At 39.4% G+C, this 13,335-nt stretch overlaps 1 protein-coding gene across 14 annotated transcripts in view; it reads right to left on the bottom strand.

Annotated features, from left to right (window-relative positions):
• Positions 1-9,590, bottom strand: part of APOO (apolipoprotein O) — a 30,277-nt gene extending 20,687 nt beyond the window's left edge. For 12 of the 14 annotated variants that reach the window (XR_009819036.1, XR_009819042.1, XR_009819039.1 and 9 more), the window contains exons 1-4: positions 5,865-6,076; positions 4,935-5,045; positions 2,380-2,499; positions 538-592 (exon numbers count right to left, since the gene is read on the bottom strand). Coding sequence is in view for 4 of the 14 variants with exons in the window: in XM_061999584.1 (XP_061855568.1) it covers positions 538-592; positions 2,380-2,499; positions 4,935-5,045; positions 5,865-5,876 (298 nt within the window). In the remaining 10 variants the exon portion in view is untranslated. Of the gene's footprint in view, positions 1-537; positions 593-2,379; positions 2,500-4,934; positions 5,046-5,864; positions 6,077-6,899; positions 6,964-9,489 lie in introns of those variants that run through there. The other 2 variants (XM_061999598.1, XM_061999593.1) reach the window with 2 other exon arrangements.
• Positions 9,591-13,335: the final 3,745 nt, after the last annotated feature.

The raw sequence follows: 13,335 nt of genomic DNA on the forward strand, positions 1-13,335 counted from the left end.
ACTGTTAAGTTTAAGGAAGAAAGGCATGGCATCTGAAATGAGCTGTAGATATCCATGCTCACTGCTGATAAACCCAAGTAGGAAAGGAAGCTTCCAAAAGTAAATACAAATTATTCTGGATGAATTCAAAATTCTTAGAGGAGATCCAAGAAAGCAAACCAAAACTAAAAGGCTAAATATTACAAACACTTGTGACAAGTAACAAACATTGCAAGGTGTTTCAGTTTCTAGGTTGGGTCAAACAAATACCACCAACTTAGAACAAATGATGAGGCTTTTTTTCCCCCTTTTCCTGCATAACTGTCATTTTAAGTGGCATTGGTTGACATTGTTGTAGGTCTCTGATTTTGATTGTTTAGAAATGTAGTCCCAATGACTTCCAAAGGAAATTTAAACAGATATAAAGTGCAAATAAAGTAGCCTTAAATGCAGTAGAAATTATGAACGTCATGATGCTTAATGGAACTTCCTTTTAACAAAAGCTATAGTACGGTCCTGCATTTTCAATTGCTAGTTAAGAAAATTAAATCGATTTACCTCTACCATGCTCAGCAGCTTTTTCTAATTTGGGCATAGCTTTGTCATAAAGTTCCTAAAAAAAAAAAAAGAAAAAAACAGTAAATAGATACTGAGTAAGTAAAAGATTAACTGCAGATTACACCTGATGAAGAAAAGAAAACTAGAAGTGTCAGGTCCCTAAACTTTTTGTATTCGCACTTCCACTCTTCACTTTCAAGGCTATGCTTGCTCAACAATACTTTTGGCATATTTAACAGCTTTTTTTCTCAAAGTAGTCTTTGGACATAGATGAAATATAGTACCTCAAAACACAGAAGTCAACTTCAACATTTCACTGAGTTCCTGATCAGGCAGCTTAAACTCGGGATTCTCTCAGGTTTCTTGGTGTACATGGTTATCACAAAAATACTTTAGTTGATGCAAAGAAAAGTAGTACAACACTATAATTAACTCTTTCCTAGCATTTCATAGGGGTATGTGACTCATTCTGCAAGCTGATGAATTCCACTTTCCAAGAGACTATCTTAAGCAAAGAAAACGGTGTTTAAGTGACTTGGAAAATGAGGTGTCCATACAATATCCAAGGTAAATCAAACAGCGCTGCATCGACCCCACAAACCAGTTCAATTGTTTTCCTCAGACTGAAAATATGCTCGAAATAAAAGGATTCACTGCCTTTTATCAAAGTAGAAAAAGATTTCAACAAGACCAACTCTGCTAATCATTATTATACTAATAATGCTTCAGAGATACAGTGTAAGACTGTCAATTAGGGCACAAATTCATAAATGTGTATGCCCAAAGCTAAAGCAGTCAAGGGTCTCGCAATGCCACTTGAGCTGTATCTGTGCAGAAGTGAAAGCATTTGTTTAGGATAATGCATGGGGGATAACATCTTTAGAACTTTCATTTCCTCATTGTCAGCACTGACTTGAAAAATACATTTGTCATGAAAAAAACCCCAGTGTTAGCATGTGACACAAAACTCCTCCAAGCTGAAGAGCGCTAGCTCCCTCAGCCCTTCACCATAAGGGAGATGCTCCACTGAACTCTCTCCAGCAACTCCCTGTCCTTTTTGAACTGAGAGACCCAGAAGACAAGGATGTCCTTTCTTCAGAAGTGAGCCTCAATATTCACTGGGTCAGGAAGGAGCAAGAAAACTATTATATGACTCTGCACTCTAAAATCAGTAATTTAGGCCTTGATTACGAAGATCTTGGTTTTCCTCTCTGCTCCCAAACTTATTTTTGTATTTAATGACTGCTTCCTATTAATATGTTACCTAGTAAAACACATATGAAATCTAGTCTAGGGGCTAGATTTTCTCCCTTCCAGAGAGCTGCCTTCCTTCCTTCAATGTTCCAGTTCAATAAATATCAATTTATTTTCTGCAAAGCTGTGTTTTTACACTGTTGCAGTGAGGACGACTTGGTATTGCTGCTCCAAAACACATTGCTTGATAATTTAAGGTCTTCTCCTTGACAGTGGAAAATGAAAATTTAACCACTCTCCTGTCTTCCTCAGCCACAGGACAGTACCAAATCCAGATACCCCTAGATATCTTTCAACTTAAACTTTATTCAGATAATAATTCAAAGCTTTAGTTATTTTTCTTCTTTTGGAAAGACACAAAAAAACAAAAAAGTAGGGGTTCAGCAAGGTAGTAGAAAGAAAAAACTGGTTTTGCATGAGGAGGGCGTAAAAATTATGACCCCAACTGTTGAAAATTAAGTGAAGCAGCATTTTTAAAAAATTCTTGTACAGTTACCCAGTTTCACTTTGCTGCTCTCAAAAAACAAACCCTCCCAGCTCAACACTTATCACTGAACCACTACCAAACGTGACAGAAAACCATTATACCTGACACCAGGCTGTATATGGCTCCATAACGTGTCGTAAACGCGAAACCCCTTCTTCCAGTTGGGTTTGTGGATTCTCCACATATTTAGTCTCACGAGCTGGAGAGGAGTAGAGTGACAGCTGTGAATATTAGCAAACAAGAGGTTAAAACCAGAGGCATAATTATGTAAGTGGGTCTTCAGGGCATGAACAGTCTAACCAGAGAACATGTAACACAGTGCTTACTACATAAACAATGCATAATAAAAGTTCAGGCGCAGCTGTGAGACAACCATTATGACCAAAGTTTAATTATATACTATGATGAAGATGACTTCTAATTGCTCTGCAATTCATCCATAGCTGCTATATAATCCAAGTCACAGGTTATAAGTTAATATTAAACTAGTTTAATAAGAACACAAAAACATAATAGTGAAAAATGTTTCTCGTCTTAATCAGCATGTCTGGTTCCCAGCTAACATACTAAATGTACTACAACTCTGAAATCACAATCCATCATTTCCTATATTTGCACAAGCCATCATTAAGGAGTGTAAGTAGCTTCTAACAAAGGCAACATTCAATATAAATTTGTCAGTTACCGAGCAGGAAAATGGTACAACATCCCAATGCTGCCGTCATTAACCACATCGGCAACTGACAGCACGAACAGCACCATGGGGCTGAGCAAATAGGAACTGTAACATCTATCTGAAAAGCAATGGGCATCTTCCCACAATAAATACTAAAACCACCGTATTTAGGGTTTAGCATCATAGGTATTTATTACAATCACCTGAACATATTTTAAATTGTATTTAATTAAAAAACCCAACAATCTTCAACAGTCTAGACAGCAAAGTTTAGATCAAAACAAAACTTGTTAAAATTCCTACCAGTTTATATACCACACTGCTGTTTTGTATAAAGAGTTTGTATTTTATACTACATTTAGCAGTTCACTATAAACAGACAGACGTTTACATGTGTTGTTGCACCAAAGCACAGTTAGTCCTCTTTTCAAGATAAGTTAGAAAACAACTGTATCTCTATCATAACAAAAAAAAAGCTGCTAACCTTAACGAAATGTATGATGACATAGAATCTGTCAAATAATTTGTAACTTGTACAGTTGCATTTCGCATCATACTTTTAAAGATACACCTTTTAAGTCTGATTTCCCTAGGAAATGTGGTCATTTCTGGCAGTCACAGTCACAATGGGCTTAACTTGAAGACTGCCAGACAGCTCAACAGCCACAGGGGCAGAAGTCAGGGAGATAAGGAAATCTCCATACATCTTCTGCAAAGAGCCAGCTGGCAGAGTAGAGATCCAAACTCACACCTCTGGCGGATGGTAAGAAAGGCATTCAAAACTCTACAGCTTGCACACTGTGCTTTGCTGAAGCTGATGGGCAAGCCAATTATTCAGCATGTATGTAACTTCAAACTGCTGCCTCACTACTGACTCATGTCAGTGGCGGTGTAGGGCACGCGACAGCCCAAGCTAAGGTTACTTCACCGGAGTGAAGCCAGAAGACCGCCTCAACTATTGATCCATTCACGCTATGCAAGTGAACTGCCCATGCAAACACATCCAAAAGACCTCAGGATACACAAAAATCAGTTTCATTTAGTTTGACTGCTCATGTAACAGGGATTTAGCTTGGGCTGAAGCACTCAGAATTTTTAAACAAATACAACCTCTCACAGATACAAACCCGTATTTAGTTACAAACTGTGCATTTTTTCTTTTAAATGTTGGAGACTATAAAAAGCCTGTCCAACAATGCTGTCAAGTCTACAGTTTCACAGAGTGTTTTAAAGCCCTACTTAAAAGACATCTGTGACATCACAGATGACACAATAAAGTAAGAGGTTTTTATTATCACTACTTATTGTATTTGTTGCTTAGGTGTGAATGCTGTAAAGAAAAGAAAACTGACAAAAGTCTATAGGCTACTATACTGGATTCAGAGCACTGCCAGACAAGAATTTTGCCTGTAGAAAAGAGTATTTTTAGAACTAGAAACTTTTTATTTGCTGCTTTACCAGACAACACAAATGAAATTTTATTAGAATTTGCCAAGAGTACTTGTGACAAAAAAAAAAAAAATATGGTGTTACTTGGATAAAACCAACTTGATCTAGGGTGAACCTGCTTCTGCAGGGGGGCTGGACTAGATAATCTCTAAAGGTCCCTTCCAATCCCTACCATTCTATGATCCTATGAAAATATTCCTGTGGATTTGAAATATGACCACAGATATATCTACAAATGTGTAAAAGTAATTTCTGAATGAAGAACAGAAGGTTCTAATGTAGGAAGATCATCTTACACGCAAGCAAGCCTGATGCTATCAGCAGAAGACATCAAGTGCAGTCCTTGGGTAAAAGAACCAAAACCATATTGACATCACTATAACTGAAAATAGAGAAGCAAGTTTAAAGGCAGGAATACGAAAGGTGAAGAGATGTAATTACATGCTTTCACACATCAAAATAATACGTCTTTCAGAACTACACAGATACTTCATATAGATAGAAGAGAACTAGGGTTCTAACCATACTTACCTCCTCAATTTTCAACAACTCCTTTTTGGAAGTCTCCTTCTCTGAAGAGGAAGCATAAACCTGGATGGAGAGCAAGCCCAGGCTAACAGGGGTGGCCCCTAGCCGAATTACCTAGAAACATTATAGGAAGACACATAAATCAAAGTTCAAACAAAATGGCAACATGTTTGAACACATCCATGTAGACAATGATTATGTCCCTGTACGTGGTAATAAGGGATTTATTAAGATGCTTAGAAGACAAGAGAAAGGGGAATAAGTGGTACACAACCTAATGGTCTCAAGCACTCAACTGATAATACCTAAATTACTCAGATGGTATTTGGAGAAGCCTAAGGCTAAAGGAAACAGTAGATATAGATGCTGATGACATCAGTTCTCATCTCACAAAAAGATTTTCTGTTTTCTCTTGCATGAAACATAATATTTGTTAACTTTATCAGTACAGAAATTAACACTATATTGATATTTTCAACAACTTTGTGAATCTCAAACACTTCCATTTTTCCATAGTCAGTACTAAGAAGTTCAGCATTTTATTTCTAATTATTGTGAGCATATACTATATATCTACACTGTATATAATTCATGAAAAGAAAAAGAGACCCAGAGTTGAAAGTATCAGAACATAAACACTGCCTTCTAGGAATTTTTAGGAATGTCTCCTACTTTTCTGTGAGGAACATGAATCACAGTGCATCGTGACAGATACTTGACTGTTTCTGAATAGTTCAGATGCAATTCTGTCACCGAACATAACCACCATGAGTAAGGCAGATATAATTCATCCTATACTCAGGACCCACACTACATTGCACTTCTTAACAGGACAGCCTGCTTCAACTAAAAAACAGGTTTTAGAAAACTTAGCTGTGTGCAGCAAATCAAGAGTGTACTGAAAAACGTTCTCCAACAAATGCATGTCCTTACCAAAAGCAACATTTAATTCAAGAAGTATCATCTCAAACGGGAAACCTTTCAATGTCTCATATTCACGTTACTGCTCAGATAAACATGTGCAGAGTTACAACAGCCTGTCTTTTGTTGCATCAGGTTACAGGGTGAGTGGATCTAACAGCCTGCGGCCACCAAACTGGAAGAGTCTGGCTCCGCTTGAGGCATGGGTTCCCAGAAGTCCTGCTGCTCACCTCGCCCTAGCTTTGGTGGCTGGATGCTTCCGCCGCGAGGCAATTCACCTCGCCAATTTGGCAAAAGATTAACCCTGAAAAAGAAGCAGAGAGCTTTGTGCAGGCACATTAAGGTGAACCCATCCATGAAACGGCCTGAAAAGTACCAGAGGAGCTGTGTGGCAAGGGAGGAGGGGATGAAAAACAAGAAGGCAGCAAGTCCTCTTCCTTTTCAGAAATAGTAAGGGTACATAACATTGACCTAGCTGCTTGTGAAACTGAAGCCTCAGACAAACCAATACATCCTTCATGCTGTTGTAACTGACCTAGCCACAGGACAATTACTCAGAAACTTTGCTTCTGTCCATTGCAGAACTGTTCAAAAATAGCTTTAGAATTATCCAGACTACATGCTTACTGTATACAGAACAGCATTTGCAGCTGAAATTTCTTCCACTGCTTTGCAGATGGAAAATTTATTAAAAGTAACCAAGAGTCTCCTCAAACCCAAAATTAAGACTACATGGTTGCCAAACTTGCTGAAAATATTAATTTACATGTGGAGAAACAGCACACAAGAACTAGGCCATAGCATTGCTTTATAGAAACATGTAAGGGATCTTATGGATCAAATGGTATGGAAAAACTTGCTTAAAATGGAAGTTTTTCCTTATTTGAATTTATGGACTAATTATTACAGCACTATAATGAAACACCACGACTGGATCAGTTGTTTCATAGCCAAGGAAAGACATGAATAATCTTTAATGGAGTTTGCTTAAACAAGGACTTTTCACATACTTTCATTAGCCAAGATAAAAACATGAACACCACTGACCATTAATAGCTGTAGAATCTACTTCCTCAATCTCTCCTTTTTTCACTGCAAAACTGCTCTGTCACTGAAAAGGCAAAAATCTAAATGCATTCTCATTCTGAAAAACATTTTCAAACATCATAAATGGTGCTGTCACCAGCAGAAACAGTTATGTCCAAATTCTTCAAATATTTGAGGGTTTTATACAAAAACATCTGCAAACAGTGGAGCGTAAGAATAGATGCACCTTGGTTTCACAAACAGGCATCAGTGGTCACCGAAATACTCAGACTGAAAGCATCAACTGTTTACAGGACAAAATTACTGAAGTGCAGACATTTTGCAAAGGTTGGATATTTACATTTTAAAGACAATTAAATTAACAACTAAAATTGCAAGATTAATCTCTCCTTGAATGTGCTGTTCAAACTATACTGCAATGGTCCTCTGCATCAGCTAAGTTCAGTACTGGTTGTACCAGTCCCACGAAGTATTGTATATATGTACATACATACTAAAAGGTTTATTTGGTAGTATGAAAGATTAACTGTTTTACTTTTTGTTTCCAAAATTAATTTTAGGATCTCATTTCTTAATTCCATATTAACCAGGTATTACTAAACCAACTGGCTTAGTAAAACACATTGATTGATCTGTGCCTTCAGTCTGCCTGTATTACAGCTATTCATCTGATATAAAAAAAAGGTTGGTATTCTTTTTTCAAGGCAATGTTCTGCATTTACTTAAAGTAAAAAAAGAGAAAAAGATACTAAATTCATTCCTTCCTCTAGCCAAAGAATTCAACTTTATCTGTAGACACCAGATCATATTTAATCTTCTACTGTCTTGCTTTACTGCTTTCCTCAAAGTTCTTAGTGGTTAACTAAAAACAGCCTCCGGGAAGAATAAATCCCATATTAGTTCTTGATACAAACAGGCTAAAGAGCTAAAGATTAACTAGAACTTCTGTCTTTTTTCCCCTCTCGCCTATGGTTTTGCAGTTCACTTGTTATTGTCACCCTGTCAAAACTGGGGAAAGGAAGAACCGAAGAAATAAAAATCCTTAATCATACTTTTGTGAAGGCTGATATTTGTCCTAATGTATGAAGGTGTTTCATTTTTTCTCTTCTTTTTCCATTTTTCTCCTTATCCCTCAACTCCAGTTGAAAAAAAAAAAAACCACACCCAAATCCACAAAACTCGAACAGTGCCCTTCCCTGGAGTGGGCATATCAAGGACAAGAAGCCATTTTCCCTCTTTTGCTCTTAGAAGCAACAAATTACCTTGGCCTGAAGCACTAAATTCTGCCTAATCTCAACAACTGTGTAAAACCAGTAATGTATACTATGCATAATATTTAAAATCCATAGGTTTGGACATAACCCTGTAATAACAATTCATTATCAAGTATGGAATCCTCAACAATTCTGAGATTAAATCCTCATATAAGAATTTCAGCAATTGTCCCAACACTGAAGTACAAAACCAAAAAAATGTTGTGACAAAGGTACAGGATCATTTGCTGTAAGTTGTTAAAATATTACTTCCAAGTGGTATTTCCGTATTACTGCTGTTTGTGTTCAGCAGGCTGGCTGGAATCTTTCTTAGGATCACCTTCTGCATCCTCCTCTCTTCTCCCTCCTCTTCCCAGCAAGCACAGGCTTCTAAGTATAGTCATATATTCATATATATTGATATATTATCAGTATTTGACCAAAAAAAACAGGGTATGAAGAAAATTTAAGAACCAAGGGTTACCGGGTATTTTTGGAGTTTGTTTTTTTTTTTAAGAAACAGCTTCTCAAGTAGTTATGACAACAACGCGACTGAAACATACAACTTGCTTTTAGCCCGCTGAGACCTGGAGCTCATCAGAGGCAAAGACCTTTGAGACATTCACCTGGCTGAAGCCCCAGTGCATGCACACTCACTCCTTTTCAAGTATTTCGCTGCCAACCTACATGTCCTAAAGTCCGACTTTCGACACAGCGGGCAGCCAGACTGTAGGAACCCAAACTCCTCCTTGCTGCGGCACCCAAGGAACTTATCTAAAGTGATGGGGTGTTCATGTGTTTATTTTTTGCGCAAAGCAGTCAGGGCATGTGGCTTTGAAACATTACAACTGAGGGATCACGCAGCCGCAACGAGACTAAAACTGACCGCTCGGGAGTGTGGCAGACGCCGTCCCCCGAGTACAGCTGCCACCGGACAACACGGATTTTAGAGTAGTTTTGGCTGGAACGTGACAAAAACTGTCGTCTGGGAACGCCGCCTGAACCTTCGTTCCCACGTCTCGGCAGCCGAATAACGCAAACTCGCCGTACGAGGGGAACCGAGAGGAAGGGGGTCCCGCCCGGCCGGCGCGCCCTCAGCCCCCGCGCCGGGCCCCTCGGCCGCGCGCCCCGGCCGCCCCCTGCCGGCCGCGGCCCGCCGGACACGGCCACCCTCAGAGCGACGGCCCGGCGCCACCGCGGCCGACCTGCCGCCGCCGGAACCAGAGGGTGCGAGGGGCCGCCGCCTGGCTCCACCTGAGCCCTGCCAACGGAGCAGCGCAGCGCAACGACCGACAGGGAATGGGCACGGCCGCGAGCAGGAGCGACGCTTCCCTCACCTTGAACATGGCGGTGCCGAGAGCGCGATGGCCGCGTCGCCGCGCTCTGACGTCAGCAAAACCCGCCAGGCAGGGAAGCGACCTGCGACTGCTTGAATCGGCCTCCGCTGCCGGCGTAGCCCCGCCCGCCGCCGCCGTAACCTGGCAACGCCGAGGGGGCGGGGCCTCCCCTCCCGCCTGCTCCCGCTCGCCGCCCTCCGGCGGGGAGGAGCGCGGCCGAAGGGACAGCGGCCGTGTGCGAAGAGGCGGCCCGTCAGGGCCGGGCACCGCTACGGGTTGAGGTGTTCACAGCAATACAAGCATCTGTTCATACACAGGGGGAATACAGCAGGCACATCTTGAATGCTTTGCTTTGCTTTGTTTTGTTTTTTGTTTTGTTTTAAATTTGGACTTACTTTGGACCAGGATCTCATTTTTTAATTAGTGGGTGCTGCATGGCAGAAGCTGCTCAGAAATATATTTCATATTCTAATTTTCACTATCTACAAGGCAAGAACATCTCTTTAGAACTTACTTATTTAGAATATGCAGTGCCAGAGAACACACTGTTCTTTAGACCTGCAAGCACGGCTCAGTGTGTTACCCTGTGGTCTTTATATCCTTTATAAAGGATATTCAGAGATTCAGACATGTCTCAATTCCAGTAGAATTTGGACGAGGCTACAGTATGGAGATTGAGATATAGATCAATTCCTTTCTAATCTCAAAATATCGAATTAAAAACAATAAACCTATGATTTTTCTCCATATCTTAACACTCCTTGGTTTCTGCAGCTCAGGATGTGGCATCTCCAGCTCACTTGGGCAAATTTGATAGAAGGAAATTCTTTTCCACTCACGTCTGCTGCAATGTGGGGTCTCAGATACCCCGAATGCTATCTGACTTGTTATAGAAAAATATGAGAAATAGCAAGTAGTAAATTCCAGTCAGATAAGCCAAGGCAATATTTCTTTATGATTTAAATGATGAGAAATCTGTTTTCATATTGTCAGTTAACAAACTGCTTCTTTGTTTCTTCTTTCTTTCATTGTTCTAAGATTAGAGGCACTCAAGGTTATAACACTGCATATAAAAGGGTTAAAAGAGCAGTTTCCTGCTTATCTCACCTTGAGGGTGGTGACCCTAAAGATCAGTACGAGAAGCAGCTGAGGGAGGAAGCTTTACAGAAGGACAGTCCTGTTTTGGCTAAAATTGCGGGATAAAGCAGACAAACAAGTTCCTGCAAGGCCGTGGTGCCAAGAGTGAGACCTTTGCCTTATTATCCGTAAAATAAATATTAAAGTTAACACCCCTGAGTACGGTAACGAGCTAAAATAGGCACATGCTAAACATATATGACTATGTTTCTCAATTCTCCACCCAAATCATGTTAAACCGCCTCAGGGAGGGGGCAGAGAAGATTAGGGTATAAAAGTCCCCGAGGAGAGGGAAACAGATCTCGCTTGCAGCTAAACTTAGAGGGAGAAAGATTGAGTAAGGAGAAAGACACAAGACAGCCTGTACTCCTCTTCCTCCACCCAAGATAAGATCTCCTTCTTGGTAAGAACTGTGGGTTTTGCTCTGTGGCAAAGAATACCCAGAATAAGTGTTGCTAGCTTTATTATCAACTATTAGCACTATTGCAGTGAGTGCATTTGTTAACGTCAATCAGTTCTGTCATCTGAATAAATTGCCTCTCTTTTCAACCTTCCAAAATTGTAGCTGATAAACCAAATTCTAACACTTGGCTTTGCAACATTGTTTCCAGTGAAAGTGCCCAGGGAGATGCGCTTTGACAGGCAAATGTCAAGCTCTTACCCTTTACATGACACAAGGCCAAGGCAGCAAATATATTAGTGGAAGAAGAAGAATAAGTCCATGAAGTAAGTCAGTCCAGTGACTGACTTCATGTTCATGAGTCATAATTTTCTGAACAGTTACTTGGATCTTGGTGCTTATTATTTTTAGCATGTTTTAAAGATATTTATCCTCATACTTAAACTTGTTCATATCATGCCACATTTCAAATGCAAGTAAGTGCCTTACTTTCACTGAATATTGTTAATTTTTAGGTAGCAGTGAAAATTTGTCTTGAAAGTTAAGACATAAAGATACTCAAAAGCATTAGTCTGTATTCTCTGTTCAGATTAACTGTTACATATGGAAAATGCAAGTTCCATAGGCTGCACCTATACACTTGCAATCACAGCCCAGTTGAAGGGCCACTCCATCAGGACCTGGGTGAAAGGATGATTTAGGCTGCCTAACATTTGAAACCTCACATGGTGCTTTGGCACGGACTGGACATAGGCTCTACTAGAATTCTGTTTTGAAGTGTATCACCTCTTCCTTCTACCTGGTACGAGAAGAGAAACCTACACTTTTAATTTAGATACTTAAGAATACCAAGAAAACAATTATGAGGTTTTTTTCAGGTCTCAAAGTATTTTATTACTTTAAAACTGTTAATATTGATTTTAGTGTATGAAGAATAGTACCCTATTAGTCCTGGAAAATGTTATATAAAAGAATTTCTATGTAAAAACTAAAGCATCCTGAAGAGCATGATAGCAAATAGTTAATCAGGAAGGGTGTTGTGGAAAGAAAGACAGGATAGCACCCACTTCCAATCTTAAATTTCCTTTGTGATCATAATTTCTGTTCCCTCTTAAAGAAAATTCCTACATTTCCTTATTGCAGTCGCTTTATAGACTGTTTTCCAAACTAATGGGGATGTTTAACCATCATATTTCAGAATTTTGTGATTCTTCTCAATGAGCTATTTTTAAAATCAGCAGACAGTCCTTCTTATTTGCTGGCATATTGGATTACTATCAGGAGCAATTTGAAGTCAAAGAAGAAGAGTACAGGTTTGTGGTTTTTATTTTTAAATCTTTATTGCATTTTTCTGAAGGTAGCTGTATTTCATAGGTGGCAAGTGATCACAGAATCATCGAATGGTAGGGATTGGAACGGACCTCTAAAGGATCATCTAGTCCAACCCCCAAGTTAATAGCATACCATTGGATACCACGAACAAATGGTACAAGAGGAGCTTCACTACCCAAACCAAAGGATAACAGATGTTAATGGCATTCTGTAACAGATTTGGATTATGAAGATTCCCTATTTAACAAGGGAAAGTTGTATCTAAAATATACATAAGTGACTGATGGGGGAAGAATGCTAATAGGTCACTTTCTCCATTGCATTATGCTTTGCCCAGTCAGTTGTATCTGTGGAAAATAAGCAGCCAGGCTATAGCAAGTATTTGTGGAAAACACATTTTGCAGTATTTTATGGCAGTTTTGTGAGAGCGTGGAGAGTGAGCAAGTAGTTTGCAAAGCAGTTGCATTTCTTCATGAATTTTATTAACCCTCAAGGAGTTAGAAAAATAACATTTTCAAAGATCAAAATGACAGTAGAGCCCAATAGAGGAGTGATGACGTTGAGGTGAATAATGGCACCAAATCTGTTTAGTGCTCAACCTAAGCTAAGTCTCAGGCTGTGGGTGGGACTTGCTGTTTCTCAGCCTTACAGAGAGCAGGCAAAAGAGTATTTCAAGTGTATCCTCTTTGTAAATTTGGTACATGAACAGTAAAGAAAATTCCAAGTTTTTCTGGACATACAATAGTGTATATGTTAAAAATACATCTTCAGTGCCTACACAGCAATTATTGACAGAGTTATGTAACAGACATAAATATCTGAAGAACAGGTAGTTGTTTTATAAAAATTTTTATAGCAAACAATTTTATCAGCTCCAGTATCTTCAGGGCATTTTTTCCTTTAATGTGGAAGCTAACCTTTAAAGTGATTGATATGACTGATAAAACGAAAGAAAAAAAAAACTTTCTACAGAAGAA

Source organism: Colius striatus, chromosome 1 (assembly GCF_028858725.1).
Source record: "Colius striatus isolate bColStr4 chromosome 1, bColStr4.1.hap1, whole genome shotgun sequence".
Taxonomy (NCBI): Eukaryota; Metazoa; Chordata; class Aves; order Coliiformes; family Coliidae; genus Colius; species Colius striatus.